Source organism: Orycteropus afer, unplaced genomic scaffold (assembly GCF_000298275.1).
Source record: "Orycteropus afer afer isolate SDZICR_OR568_19922 unplaced genomic scaffold, OryAfe1.0 scaffold00004, whole genome shotgun sequence".
Taxonomy (NCBI): Eukaryota; Metazoa; Chordata; class Mammalia; order Tubulidentata; family Orycteropodidae; genus Orycteropus; species Orycteropus afer.
The window spans coordinates 106,890-129,926 of record NW_006921591.1 but is presented as its reverse complement, the minus strand read 5'-3'; the positions used below and the strand labels follow the sequence as shown (position 1 = coordinate 129,926).

General features: G+C 39.6%; 1 protein-coding gene across 1 annotated transcript in view; it reads left to right on the top strand.

Annotated features, from left to right (window-relative positions):
* ACMSD (aminocarboxymuconate semialdehyde decarboxylase) overlaps nt 1-23,037 on the top strand; it is a 141,507-nt gene that overhangs the window by 19,895 nt on the left and 98,575 nt on the right. The window contains exon 3 of the mRNA XM_007937567.2: nt 21,268-21,364. Within this exon, the coding sequence (XP_007935758.1) occupies nt 21,268-21,364 (97 nt within the window). The remainder of the gene's footprint in view (nt 1-21,267; nt 21,365-23,037) is intronic.

Here is a 23,037-nt window from a genome sequence, read left to right as displayed (position 1 = left end):
CTGCTGTGCATGGGGTCGCTATGAGTCGGAAACGACTCGACGGCACTTAACAACAACAACAACAAGTAACCCCATAGGACCAAATAGTATACTGCCCCATGGGTGTCCAAGATTGTAAATCATATGGAAGCAGACTGCTTTATCTTTCTTCTGTGAAGTGGCTGGATGTTTTAAATCACTGACCTTTCAGTTAGTAGCCAAGTGCTTAACCATTGAACCAGCATTTTTTTTAGCCATTAAAAAACAAAAAAACAAACTCACTGCCGTCGAGTCAATTCCGACTTATAGTGACCCCCTTTTGGTTTCCAAGGTGGTAAAACTTTATGGACATATATTGCCCAGTTTTCCTTCTGTGGAGTGGCTAGTGGGTTTGAACCACCAAACTTTTAATTAGCAGTCAAATGCCTTAGGCACTACACCACCAGAGCTCCTTCATTAGCCTTTCCAAAAAACCAAACCAAACTCACTGCCCTTGAGTCAAATCTGACTTATAGCAACTCCTCCTTGGGTTTCCGAGGTGGTATCACACAGATGCAAATCAAAACTACAATGATATATCATCTTACCGCAGCTAAAACAGCATCGATGAAAAATAAAATAACAACAAATGTTGGCAAGGATATTGGGAGATTGAAACCCTTATCCATCGCTCGTGAGACTGCAAAACAGTCCAACCACTATGGAAAACAGTATGGTACTGTCTCAAAAAAACTAGAAATAGAAATAGAATTACCCTACCATACAGCAATCCTACTCCTAGATATATATCCTACTCACTGCCATTGAGTTAATTCTGACTCATAGCAACCCTGTAGAAGATGAGGTAGTCTGCTTCTGTAAAGATTTACAGCCTTGGAAACCCAACAGGGGTCACTATGAGTCATAACCATGTTGCTGGTTTAATGATCAGAAAGAACTCAAATGGTGTTTGAATTTCCATCAAGACTCAAAATGAAGTTAGGGCTCCCACTGTAGACTGCAGACTTCCACAAACCAAGTGCTTAGGAATGTAATCTGTAATGTACTTGTGAGAAATGTAAATTTTCAGACCCAGCCCCAGACGTGCTGAATAAGAAACTCTGGGAGTGAGGTCCAACAATCTGCGTATTAACAAGCTTTCCAGGTGATTCTGATGCACAATGTAATGGTTAGTTGGCTAGGCTGTGATGCCCAGTTGTTTGGCTAAACACCAATCTAGAGGTTGCTATGAAAGCATTTCTTGTTCTTCTTGTTGTTATCAGTGTCAGATTGCCCAGTAAACAAGGTAAACCTGGGCTTACTTGTGTTTACTTACTGATTTTTAGTGAACAATGTCACATTTTTTCACATCAAAGATTCTGCTTCTAGGTATGGCTGGTATCTGTCTCTCTCCCAATCCCACAGTATCTTCCTGCAGAATCAAAGCCTCTTTTCAAATTTACAGTCCTTGATAGGGATCAAGTACCCAGTAAGCTAGGTAAGCACAGGCTTACTTGTACTTACTTACTAATCTGTAGTGAAGGGTTTCACATGTTTTTCATGGGTGATCTGCCCCTGGTTGTTAGGTGTTGTGGAGTTAGCCCTGACTCATAACCACCTAATGTGTAACAGAATGAAACATTGCCTGGTCCTGTGCCATCCTAATTTTTGCTATGTTTGAGCCCATTATTGCAGACACTGTGTCAATAAAAATATTTAAATATGATTGACATTTACAGTCCATTGACTTTAAGGAAACTGGATTATCCTCCATAATACAAGTAGGCTTCATCCAATCAACCAAAGGCCTTAAGAGCAAAAAACTGAGGTTTCCCAAAGAAAGAAAGATTCTACCTCAAGATTATAACACAGACATTTTGCCAGGGTTTTTCCCTGCTGCCTGGCCTACAGATTTTAGACTTGCCAGACTCTACAACTGAATGAGCCAATTCCTTAAAATAAATCTCTCTCAATTCTCTAAATTTGTGTATATACGTACATACATATATCAAAACCAAACCAAACTCACTGCCGTCAAGTCGGATCCGACTAATAGCGACCCCTCCTTGGGTTTCCAAGGTAATATCACTACAGAAGTAGATTGCCCCATCTTCCTTCTGAGGAGTGGCTTGTGGGTTTGGGCCTCCAGCCTTTTGGTTAGCAGTCAAATGCCTTAGGCACTATGCCACCAGAAGTGGCTAAGACACTTGCCTGCTAACCAGACGGCTGTCGGTTCAAACCCACCAGCCACTCCTTGGAAGGAAGGTTGGGCAATCCTACTTCCATAGTGATACTGCCTCGGAAACCCAAGGAGGGGTCACTATGAGTCGGGTTTGACTTGACGGCACATAACAACAACAACATATACTTACTTACTTACTTACTTACTTACTTATTTATTTCCCCTGGCAAACCCTGACTAATACATATGATAAAGTTTGATAGTCACTACCTGGTACATTTATTTATTCACCCACTAATTTTTACTGAAACCTGTTTTATGCCAGGTCCAACAATCCAACACTGGGAACATGTCAGTGAACAAGATACACAGTGGTCAAATTCTAGGAGAATTTCGATATGATCATTTTGGAGAATGAAGAACGACCAGTGATTGGGGAGTATTCGTTTTGGCTGGCTGGTCAGGGGTGTGGCAGAGGCTTGGAGAACAGGAAGAGAAAGCCTGGAAGACCATTCCTGGCTAAAGGGAACAATAATTGCAAAGCCACAAGGTGGAAAAGAGTTGAAGTGTTCTTGTCACCTCTCTCTGAAAAACAAAACAGAAGCCAATCTTTATTTTCGTAATTAAAATTGTCAGGGATTGGAGTCAGAAAACAATATGCAAATGTATTATACAAATATATAAGCTAGGCTGAAAGCAGTAAGAAAAGTCAGCATTGAAAATTTGAAAGTTTTTTCACTGTACAAAACAAATCTGCCTCCTCTGATTTACATGACTAATTTACCTCAGAGATTTCTGTTTTCTGAGAAATCTTTTCAAAACTGTTCTCTGGGTTGCCCTATTTATTTCTCTTCTTGACCCTTGGTTTTTCGATGTTCCCTGAAACAAAGAGAGGGATATATTTGTTTGTCACAGTAAGCCTTGCTCAGAATTGAAAAGCATCACCTGTCCTTTGGTTGAATGTTTATAAAACTATAAATAGCAAGCTACTTCCTAAAAGTGCATAGGTTGGGAGTAGAATTGCTCCCTGCTGGGAAGAACACCTTGGAACAATCTGAAGAATACAACCCACGAGGGTAGAGATAAGGCCCATTTCAAATCTGTGGGTCAGCAGATCTAGAAACACCCACCGAGTGCTTCCCAGGCCCTTGGGAATGTAAACACACACACACACATACACACACATATCATTTATATCACATTTACCATTTTCAAACACATGATTGTGTGTGATCCCCACTCACCTTGTACCTCCTCTCAAGATAATTTCCCCCTTGATGGGGAGGCAGACAGAAACCCACATGAATGAAGAATAGACAAGTAGCAATAATTTCGTGCTAAATGAACAAACGAGACAATAAATAGTAATGGGCTGAGAAGAGGTGAAGAGCCCAAATAGGGTCAATCTTCATGAAGATAAAGAATCCATAGAATTTTAGGGCTGTGATCACTACTTCAGTGTTTGGAAATATGAATTTGGGAGGATTCTGTCCTTTTCTATGTTCTGGAATAATGTGAGTAGGATTGCTCCTCTTTCTTGGTTGTAGTAGGTCCCCTTTCTCTGCTCACTTCTCTCTCCTTGTAAGATAAAAGGTGTTGCAAGCCACATCCCAGGGAAACTCCCCATACAATGGATCAGGGCTGTGACAGGACTAAGGATGTTGCAACCCACCCTTAATCTTAATCCTTTTACACCTGATTGACTTATCATATCAGATCACATCCTGGGGTATCATATATTATCTGCCACATTACATAACTTCTAAACCACTGAGAATCATGGCCTAGCCAAATTGACACTTATTCTGAGGGGTCACAATTCAATTCACGATAGAGTTTGGTGGGTTAAGGTGTTGATTTTGCCTCTTTCTTCTTTTTTGATGTGTGCTTTTATTGTTATAAATTGCCCTCTGAGCATTGCTTTTGCTTGTCCCAAAGATTTTGATATGTTGTGCTTTCATTCTCATTTGATCTAAGGAAATTTTTTCACTTCATTTTTTATTTATTACTCAGTAGTTTTTAAGGAGGGAGTTATTCATTTTCCATGTGTTTTCTTTTCTTTTCTTTTTTTACTTTTATCTTCCTATTGTTTATTTCTGATTTTATAGCATTGTGATCTGAGAAGATGCTTTGCAGTATTTTGATGTTTTTAGATATTTTGAGGTTTGCTTTGTGGCCTAATATATGGTCATTCTGGAGAATGTTCTATGTGCACTGGAAAAGACTGTATATTGTGCTTCTGTTGGGTTAAGTCGTCTAAGTGTGTCTAGAAGGTCAAGTTGTTTGTATTGTTTAGTTTTTCTGTGTCTTTTTGAGTTTCTTTCTAGTTGTCTTATCTTCCATTGAACATGCCATATTAAACTCTCCTACTATTACTGTGGAGTCATCTATTTCTCATTTAAATCCTGTTAAAGTCTGATTTATGTATTTTGGGGCTCTTTCACTAAGTGCATAGATATTTATTATGGTTATGTCCTCTTGTTCAATTGATCCTTTAATCATTATATCATGTCCTTTCTTGTCTTTTATGGTGGGTTTTGTCTTAAAGTCTATGTTATCATAAATTAATATTGCCATTCCTGCTCTTTTAAAAAAAAAAAATTATTTTGATTTGGGTGAAGATTTACAGAGTAAATTCACTTTTCATACAGCAGTTCACATATACTTTGCCTCATGTCATTGACCAAAATTTACAATGCAACAGCTCCCCTCCCACTTCCTCCCCATAGTTACCTCTTCCCAGTGTCCATTCCTCCATACTCTTCTGCGCCCTGAGCTGTCTCCCTGTGCATAAGCAGCCCTTCCTTCTCCCATGATTGTTCTCTCCAGGGTGTGTGTCTACTTGAGGTAAATGTTTAACTCACATGCCTGTACTTTGTTTGGCTGGAAACCACAGGTATGGGTTCAATTCCAGACCTGAAGGGCAGCTAGGGGCCATAGTCTCAGTGGTTCCACCAGGCTCTATTGGACCAGCAAACCTGGTCCCCACCTTCTTCATTCCTGCTCTTTTTTGATTGCCATTTGCTTGATTTTTTTTTCCAAACTTTGATTTTCAGCCTAGTTTTATCTTGTGTTTAATGTGTGTCTCTTCTAGAAAACATATTGATGGGTCATGTTTTCTTATCCATTCTGCAACACTCTTGATTGGTTCAGTTAATCCATACATTCAGTATTATCAACAAGTATGAATTTATTGCTGTCATTTTGTTATGTGTATTGTTTTGTTGTGGTGCTACTGATTGCTTTGTTCCGTATAATTTTTTATGCTGAGCTCATTTTGTGTATGAATTTTTTTTTTAAAGCATTTCCTTCATTGCTATTGTTTTGGTATTTGCTGGCTATTTGTGCCTTTCCTCTTTTTTATTTTGATGAGAAGGTTTATTAATTTTCTTTGAGGTTACGCTGTGATTTATTATTTTCTTCCTGAGTTTAAAACAATCCATTTTATCTCAAAATTGCCTTGACTTCCTCTTCATTTGAGAACTCTGTAAGTATACTATTCCCTCTTTTTTGCTTTGTAGTTGTCCTCATTTACCAATTGATGTCTCTGGTTCCCTGTTTATAGTCCTGTCATTTTATTTTACTTTGGGTACTTCTATATCTGCTTGGTTTCTGGGTTATGTTGTCGTGTGTGTTAATCATTGGTTGTTGTCTGCTGTTGTTGGTTCTCTACCCAAAGGACTCCCTTTAGTATCTCTTGTAAAGTTGGTCTGGTTTTTATAAATTTCCTTAATTTCTGTTTATCTGGAAATGTCCTACTTACGACATCATATTTGAGGGACAATTTTGCTGAGCATATAATTCTTGGTTGGCAATTTATTTTTCAGGGTTTTACAAATGTCATCCCATTACCTTCTTGTGTGCATGGTTTATGCTGATAAATCAGAGCTTAGTCTTATTGGTTGCCCTTTGTAGGTAACTTAATTTTCCCATGCTGCTTTCAGGATTCCTTCTTTATCTTTGGTTTTGGAAACTTTGATTATACTATGTCTTGGCAATTTTCTTTTGGGATCTATCCTCTTTAAGGCTCATGAGCTTCTTAATAGCATATCTTCTTATCTTTCATAATATTAGGGAAGTTCCCTTTCAACAAATCTCTACAATTTTCTCTGTGGTTTTGTTTGTTTCTCTGAAATTCCAGTCATATGTAAGTTATTCCTCTTGATGATGTCTCACATAAATCTTAGGCTTTCTTGTTGTTGTTGTTGTTGTTTCTGATTGTTCCCTCGGCAAAGTAGTATAAAGAGATCTTTCATTTCTGTATTCCATTGATTCAATTCTACTCTTTTTCCTTTTCAATGTGTTATCTATTTCTGACATCTTAGTATTAATCTTTTGGATTTACATATACTTTTTTTATGGTTTCTAATTTTTCATTTATTTTGTTAGTTCTTGTATTGTTTTCCTAAATTCTTCTAGATTTTTGTCTGTGTTTCCATTAATTTTGTCAATATTTTCCTTGATTTTGTCAGTGTTTTCCTTGATCTAGCTCTCTACCCATTGAAAGGTATATAAATATAATTATTTTGAATTCTTTATAAGATAGTTCCAATTCCACTTCTTCCTCAGGAAAGTTTTCTGGCTTTGTATTCTCATCCCCTGTAAATACTATTTATCTTACTTCTTTGTGTGAACTGAGAATGTCAGTGTCTCTGAGACATTGTGATGTCATTGTATCTATATTTAATTGGTGATTGTAAGTTAATGTAATTTGCCCAGTTTTTCATTACATTCTGTTGCTTTATTTTGTTTTGATATATCTGAGTGAGCAGGGCTGGTGTGCTGCTCTATCCACTAGTTTGGCAGCCCTTAGACACACAGCACCTGTCTCCTGGTGGGTGTGATAGAGGATGAGAAGGTGCACACAAATCTCTATTAGCTGTTTATGTAGAGCAGTTGAAGGTGGGTTGGACTGGTACTGGCCACCGTCTATCATAAATCAGTTGGTGCAGAAGCAAATGGTGGCCCTTGCCCAGTAGGTGGGGCTGCAGGAGGGTGAACATGTGGTTGGGTCATGTGGCACAGTTGCTTTCTAGTTGTCAGCTGCCAGTATGGTTGCCTGTGCAGTCCTTGGCAAGTGAAACCAATTATTAGTTTGCTGCCTAGGTCAGAACACTGCTTGCAAATATTCAAAATGGCTGCACCATCAGACAGTCAATAGTCCACAGCTCAGTTTGCCTCATTATCTGCTGTTTTCATTCAGTTTCTTCTACTGTTGTTGTTGTTGTTGTTAGGTGCCATTGAGTCAATTCCAACTCATAGTGGTATCCTATGTACAAAAGAATGAAACACTACTGAGTCCTGCATCATCTTGACAATCCTTGCTATACTTGAGCCCATCATTGCAGCCATTGTGTCAATCCATCTAGTTGAGCATCTTCCCCTTTCTTGCTGACCCTCCACTTTACCAAGCACATCTTTCTCCAAGGAATGGTCCCTTCTGACAACATGACCAAAGTAGGTGAGACAGTCTGGCCATTCTCACTTCCAAGGAGAATTCCGACTGCACTTCTTCCAAGACAAATTTATTCATTCTTTTGGCAGTCCATAGTATTTTCAGTATTCTTTGCCAACACCATAATTCAAAGGCATCAACTCTTCTTCAGTCTTCCTTGTTCATTGTCCAGGTTTCACATACATATGAGGCCACTGAAAATGCCATGGCCTGAGTTAGCCACAGCTTAGTCTTCAAAGTGATACCTTTGCTTCTTAACACTTTAAAAAAGAGGTCTTTTTCAGCAGACTTACCCAGTGCTATATGACGTCTGATTTCTTAACTACTGCTTCTGTTGATTGTATATCTAAGTAAAATGAAATTTTTAACAACTTCAATTGTTTCTTCTACTAGTTGGTATTTAATCCACTTCTTTATTCTTCCCTTCAAAACTCATGGCTCCAAGGTTATCTTCTAGATCTATTTCAATTGATTTCTTGTTTTTTTATATATAGTGGGTCTGTGCAGCTTGTCTGCCTATTCTGCCATCTTGCCAGAAGTCATATTTTTATTTTTAAGATTAATTTTTCATTTCATAAGTAATATTTGAATAAATTCTCCTTTTTCAAATTTAAGCCATTGGAGATCAAGCTACAGTTCCCTTGACTACCACTTTCCATCCTCAGAAGTAATTGCTATCAACAGTTTTATGGTTATCTTTTCAGACCTTTTCCTATGATTGTACTTACATATATATGTACCCATAGAAACTACCTAATATTATTTGTTTATGTACATTTTATAAAGCTAGTTTACACAGCTTCCTAACGGAAAACAGATGGCACACTCAAATTAGAATAATTTGAAAAAAAAATAATAAAGAGACCATTTATAAATGTGTAGGTGTGTAATAAAGTTATAGAGATAGGCAGGAATTAGATTATGCAGGGCTTATAGGCCAGGTTCCACTACTCATCTGTCAATTTGTTGTACTGTGGTGGCTTGCATGTTGTTGTGAGGCTGGAGGTTATGCCACTGGTATTTCAAATATCAGCAGGGTCACCCATGGTGGTCAGATTCCAGCAGAGCTTCCAGATTAAGACACATTGGAAAAAAACAAGGGGCCATCCACTTCTCCAGAACTGGCCAGTGAAAACTTTATGAATAGCAGTGAAACATTGTCTGATATAGTGCCAGAAGATGAGCCCCTCGAGTTGGAAGACTTAAAATATGACTAGGGAAGAGCTGCCTCCTCAAAGTAGAGTCAACCTTAATGATGCGAATGGAGTAAAGATTTTGGGACCTTCATTTGCTGATGGGGCAGACTGAAAATGGGAAGAAATAGCTGCAAACACCCATTAATAATCAGAACATGGAATGTAGGACATATGAATCTAGGAAAACTGGAAGCTGTCTGAAATGAAATGGAACACATAAAGATAAACATTCTGGGCATTAGTGAGCTGAAATGGATTGATTTTGGCAATTCTGAATCAGATGACCATATGATCTACTATACTAGGAATGACAAATTGAAGAGGAATGACATCACATACATCATCATAAAGAATGTTTCAAGATCTATCCTCAAGTACAATGCTGTCAGTAAAAGGAAAATATCCATATGCCTACAAGGAAGAGTAGTTAACTACTATTAATTACTATTATTCAATATTGTTCAATAATAATAACTACTATTATTCAAATCTATATACCAACCACTAAAGCCAAAGACAAGGAAATTGGGGATTTTTACCAATTTTTGCAGTCTGAAATTGACCAAACATGCAATCAACATGTATTGATTATTACTGGTGATTGGAACTCAAAAGTTGGATACTAAGAAGACTCACCAGTAGTTGGAGAATATGGCCTTGGTGATAGAAATGAGGCTGGAGATCGCAGGACAGAATTTTGCAAGACCAATGACTTATTCATTGCAAATACCTTTTTTCAACACCATAAATGGTGCTATACACATGGACCTTGCAAAATGGAATACACAGGAACCAGATTGACTATATCTGTGGGTAAAGGCAATAGAGAAGCTCAATATCTTCAGCCAAAACAAAGCCAGGAGCTGAGTGTGGAACAGACCATCAATTGTTCATATGCAAGTTTAAGTTGAAGCTGGAGAAGATTAAAATAAGTCCACAAGACCCAAAATATGACCTTGATTATATCCTACCTGAATTTAGAGACCATCTGAAGAATGTATTTGATACATTGAACACCTATGACCAAAAACCAGATGAGTTGTAGGATGATATCAAGAACACCATAAATGAAGAAAGTAAAAGTTCATCAGAAAGACAGGAAAGGAAGAAAAGACCAAAATGGAAGTCAGAAGAGACTCTGAAAATTGCTCTTAAAAGAAGAGTAGCTAAAGCAAATGGAAGAAATGACAAGATAAAAGGGTTGAACAGAAGATTTCAAAGAGCAGCTTGAGAAGACAAAGTCAATTATTACAATGAAATGTGCAAAGACCTGGAGTTAGAAAACCAAAAGGGAAGAACATACTTGGCATTTCTCAAGATAAGAGAACTAAAGAAAATAGTCAAGCCTCAATCTGCAATACTGAAAGATTTTATGAGCAACACATTGAATGATGCAGGAAGTATCAAAAGAAGATGGAAGTAACACACAAAGTCATTATATGAAAAAGAATTGGTCAATGTTCATCTGTTTCAGTAGGTATCATATGACCAAGAACCAATGGTATTGAAGGAAGAAGTTGAAGCTGCACCAAAGGAATTGACAAAAAAAAGGGGGGGGGGCTCCAGGAATTGACAGAATACCCATTGAGATGTTTCAATAGACGCTACACTAGAGACACTTAATTTCTATGCCAAGTAATTTGGAAGACAACTACCTGACCAACTGACTGGAAGAGATTCGTATTTGTACCCATTCCAAAGAAAAGCGATCCAACAGAATGTGGGACTTACCAGACAATATCATTAATATCATATGCAAGTAAAATCCTGCCGAAGATAATTCAAAAGCAACTGCAGCAGTGTACTAGGAGGGAACTACCAGGAATGCAAGATGGATTCAGAAAAGGATATGGAATGAAAGGTGCCATTGCTGATGTCAGATGGATCTTGGCTGAAAGCAAAGAATACCAGAAAGATGTTTACTTGTGTTTTATTGACTATGCGAAAGCATTCAACTGTGTGGATCATAAGAACTTATGGATAACGCTGAGAAGAATGGGAATTCCAGAACACTTAATTGTGCTCATGAGGAACTTGCACTTAGACGAAGAGGCTGTTGCTTGAACCCAGCAAGGGAATATTGCATGGTTTAAACTCAGGAAGGGTGTTGATCAGGGCTGTATCCTTTCACCAAACTTATTCAATCTGTATGCTGAGCAAATAATCTGAGAAGCTGGACTATATGAAGACAACTGTGGCCTCAGGAATGGAGGAAGACTCAGACACAGACAACACAACTTTGCTTGCTGAAAGTGAAGATGACTTGAAGCACTTACTGATGAAGATTAAAGATTACACTCTGCAGTATGGATTACAACTCAACATAAAGAAAATGAAAATCCTCACAACTAGACCCATACACAGCATCATGATAAATGGGGAAAAAACTGAAGTTGTCAAAATTTCATATAACTTGGATCCACAATCAAACTTATGGAAGCAGCAGTCAAGAAATCAGACATCGTATTGCACTGGGAAATGTACTGCAAAAGACCTGTAGTGTTGAAGAGTAAAGATGTCACTTTGGAGACTAAGGTGCACCTAACCCAAGCCATGTTATTTTCATCACCTCATATGCATGTGAAAGTTGGACAATGAATAAGGAAGATGAAAGAAGAGTTGATGCTTTTGAATTGTGGTGTTGGCAAAGAATACTGAAAGTACACTGGACTGCCAGAAGAACAAATACATCTGTCCTGGAGGAAGTGCAGCCAGAATGTTCCTTGGAAGTGAAAATGTCCAGACTTTGTCTCACCTACTTTGGTCATGTTGTCAGAAGGGACCATTCCCTGGAGAAGGATATCATGCTTGATAAAGTGGAGGGTCATCAAAAAAAGGAGACCCTTAACAAGATGTATTGACACAATGGCTGCAACAATGGGCTCAGGTATAGTAAGGATTTTAAGTATGATGCGTAACTGGGCAGTGTTTTGTTCTGTTGGATATAGGGTCTCTGTGAGTCGGAGCTGACTAAACGGCACCTAACAAAAACACAGACCAGGTTAAGGAGTTTGGATTTTACCTTCAGTGCAATGAAGACCCTTTCAAGGGTTTTAAGTAGAGGGATGGTGACAAGATTTCATTTAGGGTTTTAAAAGTTTAGCCTGGATGCTTTGTGGAGACTAGTCAGAGAAGAACAATAATGGAAGCAGGGAAAGATCAGTTAGGGGGCAGGAGAAGTCATTCAGGTGAGAGATGATGGCTTGGACCAGAGATGGACCAGAAGAGATTGAGAGAAGTGAACCATTGCAGGTTATATTTTAGACATTGAATCAATGGTTTTGGGAAAATGGATTGGATGGTGAGGAGTCAAGCAGAGGAAGTAAAAAGGTGATGTAGTCTCAAAGCAATGAAAAATAATATAGACATACAGGATAGAATCAGTCAAGACAGGAGGACATATAGTCTGGGAGAGAAAGGAACAAGAGGTGTGAGTGGGTGGCATTTGAAATGGTTGTAGGACCTCCCCAGGGCTGTCATTCAAAACCTTGGGATGTGGGACTTTGAATGGTTGCACAATTTGCTTCCTGCTGACAGTCTGGGCTATTTGTGCCAACTCTGCACTTCAAGGCCAACTGTCATGGCAGCATGCCTGATATACATGGGTAGCCTGAGTGAGTATTGTGAGGAAAGAGAATGGCAATCTGATAGTGAAATACTAAGTTTGAGAATACATTTTTCATGACACATACAGTACCATATACTTGAAATATGATTCATATTTGGACTTGCTTTGGGATAGTATTATAACCAGAACTTAAGAACTGAGAGTATCACAGGCTGGGTTCCCTAGGAAACAGGCCCTGAAATGGAGAATAGCATTCAGGAAATTTATTGTTGTTGTTGTTGTTGTGTGCCGTCGAGTCAGACCCGACTCATAGAGACCCGTCCTTGGGTTTCCAAGGCAGTATCACTATGGAAGTAGATTGCCTCATCTTCCTTCCGAGGAATGGCTGGTGGGTTTGAACCGCCAGCCTTCTGGTTAGCAGTCAAGTGCCTTAGACACTACGCTACCAGAGCTCCCCAGGAAATTTATTAGGAAGTGATTTGGGGATCAACACCAGTGGAAGAGAAGAGAAGGAAGCAGGATGGGACTGAGGTAGAAGTTGAGCTGCAATGCAGTCTCAGTGAAAGTCTCAGCTGACCTACAATAACTCTAAAGGTAACCTTCTGAGTTGTCCCAAGTTCTGGGGATCTTTACATCCCCATGTCAATAGGTTATTAAAACTGAGCTGCTCAGCAAAGGGTGTGTGATGTTGAGGGCAGTGACTCTTTTCAGCCAAAGCAATTTTCTTGGAGGCTGACAGCTGAGGATAGTAACTCCAGCAGGTGGAAGAGTAAGTCCTTTATTCCTGAAGAAGAATCTGGATAGCACATCACATTATCCACCCTAGGAAGGACCTTAGACATGACTTATTGTAAGCTTTTATGTTGTTCAACATGAGGTTCCAAGAGGATTAGTGATTCACAAAAGTAGCCAGGTCCCCTGATCCCTTTGTATCATACTTGCAATGGCAGTATGTTGTTCTAGTTTTTAAAAAATTAGAGTTGTATTTGAAATTTTGTCTGCATGTTCATAGTTAGTTGGTGGAATTCTTTAATTTCAAAAACATTTGTTTTTCTTTGAGAATTTAGAAAAAAATGGAGTTGGGTTTTGGGTTGAAAAAATTATAGTTGTTATTGTTAGGTGCTGTCAAGTCATCTCTGATTCATAGCAACCCTATGCACAACAGAATGAAACACTGCCCAACCATGTGCCAGCCTCACTATCCTTGCTATACCTCAGTTCATCATTGCAGCCACTATGTCAATCCATCTCATTGAGGATGTTCCCCTTTTTTGTTTACCCTCCACTTTACCAAGCATGATATCCTTCTCCAGGGAATGGTCCCTTCTGACAACATGACCAAAGTAGGTGAGACGAAGTCTGGCCATTCTCGCTTCCAAAGAGTATTCCAGTTGCACTTCTTCCAGGACATATTTGTTATTTCTTTCAGCAGTCCATGGTACTCTCAGCATTCTTCGCCACCACAACTCAGAAGCATCAACTCTCCTTTGGTCTTCCTTATTCATTGTCCAGCTCCACATGCATGTGAGGTTATTGAAAATACCATGGCTTGGGTTAGGCACACTTTAGTCTTCAAGGAGACATCTTCCTCTTCAGCACTTGAAAGAGGTCTTTTGCAGATTTGCCCAATGCAGTATGTCATCTGATGTCTTGACCTCTGCTTCAATGGGTGTTAGAGTAACTTGCTCCAATTACTTGGTTCTTAGTTTAGTTTAAGATCTTGGTTGATATTGAAAATCAAAGTAAAAAACAGACTCTAAGAAACCCCAGCCCCTCCCCCCTGCAGCAAGTGCTGACCTCTGAGGCATGTTTATAGCCCTGTAGGAATACCTGATTCCTGAATGTAAAGTGAAAGGGATTAGGAATTGGTTCTTTGCAATGATTGTCAGGTCCCAAAATTCTGGCTGAAAAACCAGTGAGTATCGGGAACCTATTGTAGGGACACAGTGCTCCGTGACAATTTTCACTTGGATGAATTTCCATTGACAGTTGCTGGTATTATTCATCTTCCTTATCATGGATCCCAGAATGAAAGATGTGGAGAGACATTAGTGAGTCTGATTCTCCTGCTGTGTAATGAAAGCAGGCTTCAGAAATAATCAGGCTCTTTAGGAAATTATAATAATTATTTTTTTTCCTACTAGATCAACACCATTTACCATATAACATTCTGGTGGTGTAGAAAATGGCTTCATAAACCTGGGTTCTTGTCCAAGCTCTATACCACCTAAGTGTATGGCCTTGGATGAATCACTGCACCTCACTGACTCATTGGTAAAATGCGAGAGTTAAACTCATAATCCATTTTAGCTTTAACATGCTCTGCTTTGTCTGAAGCCATAATTTACTCATTAACCTCCCAGAGAAACTCAATTGCCCAGTTGCAGTTGATGATATGTAGTAAAATCTGGCCACCATTTATTGAGCATGCTTTCTGGCCTGGTACAGTACTAAGTTCTTTAAAGATATTCTATAAGTGAATCTTCTATTTCAGTCAGTGTTTGTAGTTGCAAGCAACTGAATCCACTCTAGCTAAATAGAAAAGAAGCTCACAGAGATCTAGCCCAGGGGCTGTGGTAATATGAATAACACCCAAATCATAGCTGGCAGGCTGTCCAACAAAGATGTGTGTGTTGATCACACACAACAGAAATCATGACTGCAAAGAATAGAAACCAATAGTGATTAGTGTAAGCATAAAATGATTTTTTGAGAAAGTATTTTAAGTCCCTCAAGAATTACTGAAAGTTTGGAGACTCAAACACATAAAATGCACAGAAATTAAGGAAATCATGTGATTGGAGCCACAGCTAAGTTGATATTACAGGAATGGCTTGGATAGGGTGCCATTGCCACCCAGCTGGATCTACATACTGCTATCAACAGTACTGCCAGTGCTCACTGAATATGGCCATATTATTTTTCTTGTTGTTAGGTGCCGTCGAGTCATCTCTGACTCATAGTGACCCTATGTACAACAGAATAAAACACTGCTGGGTCCTGTGCCAGCCTCACAATTCTTGCCATACCTGAGCCCATCATTGCAGCCACTGTGTCAATCCATTTTGGTGAGGGGCTTCTCCTTTTTTGTTGACCCTCCACTTTACCAAGCATGATATCCTTCTCCAGGGAATGGTGCCTTCTGACAACATAACGAAAGTAGGTGAGATGAAGTCTGGCCATTCTCATTGCCAAGGAACATTCCAGCTGCACTTCTTCATTTTTTATTTGTTAGTTCTTCTGGCAGTCCATGGTACTCTCAGTATTCTTCACCAACACCACAACCAAAAAGTATCAACTCTTCTTCAGTCTTCCTTATTCATTGTCCAGCTCTCACATACATATGAGGAGATTGAAAATACCATGGCTTGAGTTAGGCACACCTTAGCTTCAAGGAGATATCTTGCTCTTCAGCACTTGAAAGAGGTCTTTTGCAGCAGATTTGCCCAATGCAATATGTCATCTGATGTCTTGACTTCTGCTTCCATGGGTGTTGATTGTAGAAGCAAGTAATATGAAGTCTTTGACAACTTCAATCTTTTCTCCATTTATCGTGATGCTGCGTATTGATCCAGTTGTGAGGATTTTTGTTTTCTTGATATTGAGGTGTAATCCATACTGCAGACTGTATTCTTCAATCTTCATCAGTAAGAGCTTCAAGTCATCTTCACTTTCAGTAAGCAAAGTTGTGTCATCTGTGTATTGCAGGTTCTTAATGAGTCTTCCTCCAATCCTGATGCCATGTTCTTCTTCATATAGTCCAGCTTCTTGTATTATTTGTTCAGCATACAGATTAAATAAGTATGGTAAAAGGATGCAACCTTGACTCACTCCCTTCCTGATTTTGAGCCATGCAGTATACCCTTGTTCTGTGTGAATGACAGCCTCCTGGTCAATGTACAGGTTCCTCATGAGCACAATTAAGTGTTCTGGAGTTCCCATTCTTCTCAATATTATCATAATTTCTTATGATCCACACAATCAAATGCTTTTGCATAGTCAATAAAACACAAGTAAACATCTTTCTGGTATTCTTTGCTTTCAGCCAAGATCCATCTGATATCAGCAATAATATCCCTTATTTGACATCCTTTTCTGAATCCAGCTTGCATTTCTGGAAGTTCTCTGTCAATATATTGCTGCAACTGTTTTTGAATTATCTTCAGTAAGATTTTACTTGCATGTGATATTAATGATATTGTTCCATATTTTCCCTATTCTGTGGAATCACCTTTCTTTGGAATGGGTACAATATGGATCTCTTCTAGTCAGTTGGTGTTCTGGTTACCTAGTACCACTCTCAAAAGAATATACCACAAATGGTATGACTTTAACAAACAGGAGTTTTTCTCTTACAGTTTGGAGGCTTTAAGTCCGAGTTCAAAGTGCCAGGCTCTAGGGGCTGTGTGAAAGCCCGTCGACCTTGGGCTTCACCTCTTGCTCCTGGCCCACTGAAGCTAGAGGCTTTTCTTCACTCAGGCAGCTACTGGCTGCTAAGGCTAACAAGCCCAAGGTCGACAAATAAACTGGCACAGTACTGATGTTACCAAACCACACGGCGGTCCATTAGTTCAAGTCCATTGTAAGTCGGCAGAGCATGGCAGGCTGCAGAATAATGACACGGCTACATGCAGGATCCAAACATGTCATAAGCTGGAGACCATTCTCAAAGCTGTTTCTTATATACAGGAAGCAGACCATATGCCTAAAATAAGTACTGGGCTGCTCCAATACATTCCACCATGGAGATAATTTAACAATCTTACCATGAGGAATAACTACATCCAGCTGCCCAGCTACTCAACCAGGCCCAACCAAGTAGACATACAACTTTAACTTCCACAGTTGGCCAGGTCTTCCAAATCTCTTGGCATAGCTAAGTGAGTGCCTCCAGCAGAGGATCCATTTGTTGACACATCTCAATGGATATTCTGTCAATTCCTGGAGCTTTGTTCTTTGCCAATTCCTTCAGTGCAGCCATGACTTCTTCCTTCAGTACCATTGGTTCTTGATCATATGCCACCTCGTGAAATGGATGAATATTGACCAATTCTTTTTTGGTACAGTGATTCTGTGTATTCCTTCCACATTCTTTTGATGTTTCCTGCATCATTCAATATTTTGCCCATAGAATCCTTCAATATTTCAAGCTTAAATTTTTTTTTCAGTTCTTTCAGCTTGAGAAATGCCAAGTGTGTTCTTCCCTTTTGGTTTTCTAACTTCAGGTCTTTGCACACTTCATTGTAATAATTGACTTTGGCTTTTCAAGCTGCTCTTTGAAATCTTCTGTTCAGCTCTTTTGTCTTGTCATTTCTTCCATTTCCTTTAGCTACTCTATGTTCAAGGGCAAGTTTCTTCTGACATCCACTTTAGTCTTTTCTCCCTTTCCTGTCTTTTTCATGACCTTTTGCTTTCTTCATGGATGTTCTTGGTGTCATCCCACAATTCCTCATTGGTGTTCAATACATTAAATCTATTCTTTAGATGGTCTCTAAATTCAGGAGGGATGTAATCAACATCATATTTTGGGTCTCCTGGACTTGTTTTAATTGTCTTCAACTTCAACTTGAACTTGCATATGAGCAGTTGATGGTCTTTTCCACAGTCAGCTCTTGGCCTTGTTTTGGCTGAAGATATTGAGCTTCTCCATCGCCTCTTGCCACAGATGTAGTCAGTCTGATTCCTGTAGTCAGTCAGGACTTCATCTGGCGAAGTCCATGTGTATAGCTGCCATTAGTGTTGCTGAAAAAAAGGTATTTGCAATGAATAAGTTGTTGGTCTTGCAAAATTCTATCATGCAATTGCCAGCATTATTTCTATACCAAGGCCATATTTTCCAATTACTGGTAATTCTTCTTTGTTTCCAACTTTTTCATTCTAATCACCAGTGATAATTAACACATCTTGATTGCATGTTTGGTCAATTTCAGACTGCAGAAGTTTGTAAAAATATTCAGCTTCCTCATCTTTGGCTTTGATGGTTGGTGCGTAAATTTGAATAATAGTAGTATTAACTTGTTTTCCTTCTAGATGTATGGATATTATCTGATCACTGACAGCATTTTACTTCATTGTACTTCAGGATATATATTGAAACATACTTTGTGATGCCATGCCATTCCTCCTCAATTTGTCATTGACACACAGCTCCAACTCTCACACCTAACATAGTAGATTATATGGTTGCTTGATTTAAAATGGCCAAAACCAGTCCATGTCAGCTTCCTAATGCCTAGGATATCAATATTTATGCATTCCATTTCATTTTTTACAACTTCCAATTTTCCTAGATTCATACTTCATGTGTTCCATGTTCCAATAATTAATGGATGTTTGTAGCTGTTTCTTCTCATTTTGAGTCATACCACATCAGCAAATTGAGGTCCTGCAAGCTTTACTCCATCCACATCATTAAGGTCAGCTCTACTCTGAGGAGGCAGCTCTTCCCCAGTCATATCTTGAGTGCCCTCCGACCTGAGGGGCTCATCTTCTGGCATTACATTGGACAATAATTTAGGGCTATTCATAAAGTTTTCCAGTAATATATCATACAGTGTTTCACTGCTACTCATAAGTTTTCACTGGCCAATTCTTTGAAAAGTGGATGGCTTCTTCCTGCTTCCAAATCTGTCTTATTCTGAAGCTTCACTGAAACCTGTCCACCATGGATGACCCTGCTGGCATTTGAAACACTGGTGGCATAGCCTCCAGCCTCACAGAACATGCAAGCCACCATAGTATGACAAAGTTACTATGGAGTCATACTGACATACTATGGTCATCTCCCTAATCTGTTCCAAACTGCCACCAGCTCACTTCCTGGTCTTACAAAGCTATTCCAAACCACCGCTGGCTCGCTTTCTGGTCTCCCTTGGCCATAGTTGCCAGAATAAATTCAATTGTTGCCATCTTTTTGCATCACTTGCTCCAGATTCAAGATCAAACATTGATTGACCAATCTTGAAAGAAGGATAGCAAGTATTGAGCTTTTGGTATTTTGTGGAGGGAACTGTGCCCTGCCTCCACCAAGACTCTCTCAGGATATTCCCCAGCTTAGAAAGTGGCTCATTCATATGTTAGGCTTTGTCAGTTGTTGTTGTTGTTTTTATGTGCCGTCACATCGGCCTCGACTCATAGTGACCCCTCCTTGGGTTGCCAAGGCAATATCACTACAGAAGTAGATTGCCCAACCTTCCTTCCGAGGAGTGGCTGGTGGGTTTGAACCTCCAGACTTCTGGTTCACAGTCAAGTGCCTTAGGCACTATGCTACCAGGTCAGTAGAGGATCAGAATTGAGGCAAATCAATCCTGATGTCTTAATGTCAGAGGCCCAGTTCTACTGAGGTGTAGATACTTGTCACAACTACATAAGTTACTTGCTTACTAACTTTTTTCCTGGTCCATGAGAAATACAAACATAGGCCTGAGGTTTTCCTCATGCATGCAAGATGTGAATGTGCCACTGCACTTGAAGTTGAAAAGTGTGGTTAGTCTTCTCCATGCAGGAGCATGGGCAATGTCTTGTTCATGGAACAAAAGGATGAAAAAAGGAAGCTGTGGTAAAGCCTGGATGTAATTCATGATCAAGCCAAAAGGAAAAAGAAGAAAGCAGAGAACTCTAGCAAATGGAGCTCAAGATCTTTGATCACTGCACACACACTTGCTTATCTAGTAGGGTCCAAGGGCAATCTTGAGGCCTAGAAGCATCACCTGAGGTGATATACCCCAAAAGCAGGGGAATTCTAGGAGACAACCTTGTGCCTAATTAGCCACACATCATTAATAACAAATGATAATAATAGCTAACACTGAACACGTACTAAGGAGCTCTGGTGGCATAGTGCCTAAGGCATTTGACTGCTAACCAGAAGGTTGGTGATTCAAACCCACAGAAGGAAGACTGGGCAATCTATTTCTGTAAAGATTTGCTGTTTTAGAAACCCAAAGGTGTCACTATGAGTCAGAATCAACTCAATGGCAGTGAGTTTGGTTTTGATTTAGATACTATACTAAATGGTTTGTATGGATTATCTCATTCCATGCTTTCAACGTCTCTTTGTTAAATCTTATTATAAGTCCTATTTTAAAGATAAGCAAACCGAGATTCAGCAGTGTTGTTTAACTTCCTCAGAGCCACACAGTAAATGGTAAGATAGAGATGTGAATCTGGGTAGTCTCATTTCAGGGGCATAGCTCAAGAATCACTCAAGAATCAAACTGGGGGCTCAATTTCAAGCATGTTGCCATGTTCTGCATGACCATTTAGTTTGGCCCCCTGCCCAGTATTTAAAGGCAGTGTCTGTAGGCAAGTCGAGCATGATGTTGGGTAGGAGTGACAAGCTCAATGCTGAATTTTGTACATACATACCATGGATTCACAATTACCCACCTCTTCCTGTAGGTATTGCCACCAGGAGGCAGTGTATCATTAAACAAATCACCTACTTTTGCTTACTTACTCTCAAATCTATAAGTTCAAGTATGTACACAGAGATATCTCTTCCCTGTAAAACAAGAGGATGGGTCTAGATTGTCTATCTCAAAGTTCTTTCCCTCTAAAATGTTATGGATCTAGAGCTTCCCAGCCACTGGACCATCCTATTGGGTCTAGTAGCCACAGGCTCAGATCAGCAAGATGACCAGTCATCCTCAATCATTCAGCTCAGAAAGCCCATGACATTAACCTTGCTCACTCTGCATCCAGCCACTGCACTCACAGAGCATACTCCTTCAAATCCAGGTCAACAGAAAGACATGGGGTAGAAGAGATGAAGTCAGTTAAACTTCAGAGAGAATTGAGTAAAAATCCCCGAAAACACTAAGAGAGAAGCATATTCCCAAGCATACAAGGAAGGATTCATCCAAGTGAGTTGAGACAACCTTTTGCTGATGTGAGTTTTCTGCCCTAGGGAGAAGCAAAGATGCTGAAAGATGGGAAAGTTTTCAGAGTGGTTCAGGAAAACTGCTGGGATCCAGATGTTCGTATTAGAGAAATGGACCAAACAGGTACTTATGATGAAAAATGCCATCCGTGTTTGTATCTGATGCAAAAACAATGCCTGCCATTAAAGTCCACCACCTGTCTGTCAGTTTGTCGTACTGTGGGGGCTTGTGTGAAGCTGAAGGCCCTTAAAATGCCACTTTATGGGATGTCTGCTACTGACCCCCTTTCTCCACTAGGCTAGTCTTCACCAGATTTACTGGAGAAGGAATGCAGCCTTGCATTACAATGGTTTTAGAGTGTAGATTTTAATTTTTTAAATCAGGTGTGCCCTGTTTTTAAATCTAACTTTGTATCATCAAAAATATAAGTGGCTATGTTGGTTCTCTTGTACCACTCTTGCAGAAAATACCACAAATGTGTGGTTTTAACAAACAGGGATTTATTATCTTTCAGTTTTGGAGGCTAAAAGCCCAATTCAAAGTTCCAGCTCTAGGGGCTGGGTGAAGGCCCCTTAACTTTGGGCTTTAGCTCTGCCTCTTGCTTCTGGCTCACTGGAGCTAGAGGCATCTCTTAACTCAGGCAGCTGCTGGCTGCTGAGACTGACAAAACCAAGGTCAACAAGAAAAATGGTACAGTCCCAAGATATCAAGCAAAACAGCAGGCCACTAATTCAAGTCCAGAAATAGTCCCAAGAATGGCAGACAACATAGCAGGCCACATGACTTGGCCAAATGCAGGATCCAAATGTGCCAAGAAGCTCAAGACCTTCCTCAAAGCTTCTTCTTATACACTGGAAGCAGAGCAGATCCCTAAGGCAGCTACTCAGCTGCTTCCAGTAGATTCCATCATGAAGTTGATTACCAGGCTCATCATGGGGAATAACTACATCCAACTGCCCAGCCACTCAAAACCAGGCTCAGACAAGTTGACACATAACCTTAACTACTACAGTTGCATTTTATTATTTTCAGAAAATTTTAACTTCAAATGTGTTATCGTTGTTAGTCACCATTGAGTTGACTCTAACTCACAGCAACCTTATGTACAATAGAATCAAACATTCCCTAGTCCTGTGCCATCTTGCATGATTTAGTGCATTTTTGCAGCTATTGTGCCACTCTATCTCACCGAAGGTGCCCCACACCCTTGCTGATCCTCTACTTCACCAAACATGATGTCTTCCTCTAGCAACTAATTCCTCCCAATGATGTACCCAAATGACTCGAACAAATTTCTGTTTTGATCATAAGGTTTTCATTGGCTAATTTTTGGACATAGATCACCAGGCCTTTCCTCCTAATCTGTCTTGGTCTAGAAGCTCTACTGAAACTTGTCTACCATGGGTGACCCAGCTGGTATTTGAAATATCGGAGGCATAACTTCTAACATCATAGCAACACACAAGTCACCATAGTACAGCAAACTGACAGATGCATGATGGTTAAATGTGTAGAATTTACTTATTATGGAGTCAGTCAATCAATAAAACGGTAAAAATGATAGAGGTTATGGATGCCAATTCCCTGCTTAGGCAGACTTAGGATCCACTTTATTTGTATAGCTTGTTTGGTGCACAGCATAGAAAATCCCTACTGACCCATAAGAAATGGGTCAGAGTTTGTGGAAACTGTATGTGGCATGTGGAAATAGTAGCCATTAAAAAACAAACAAACAAACAAAAAAAAAACACTAAAAGTTAATCATGTGTTCTCAGAATCTCTACAATGAAACCAGA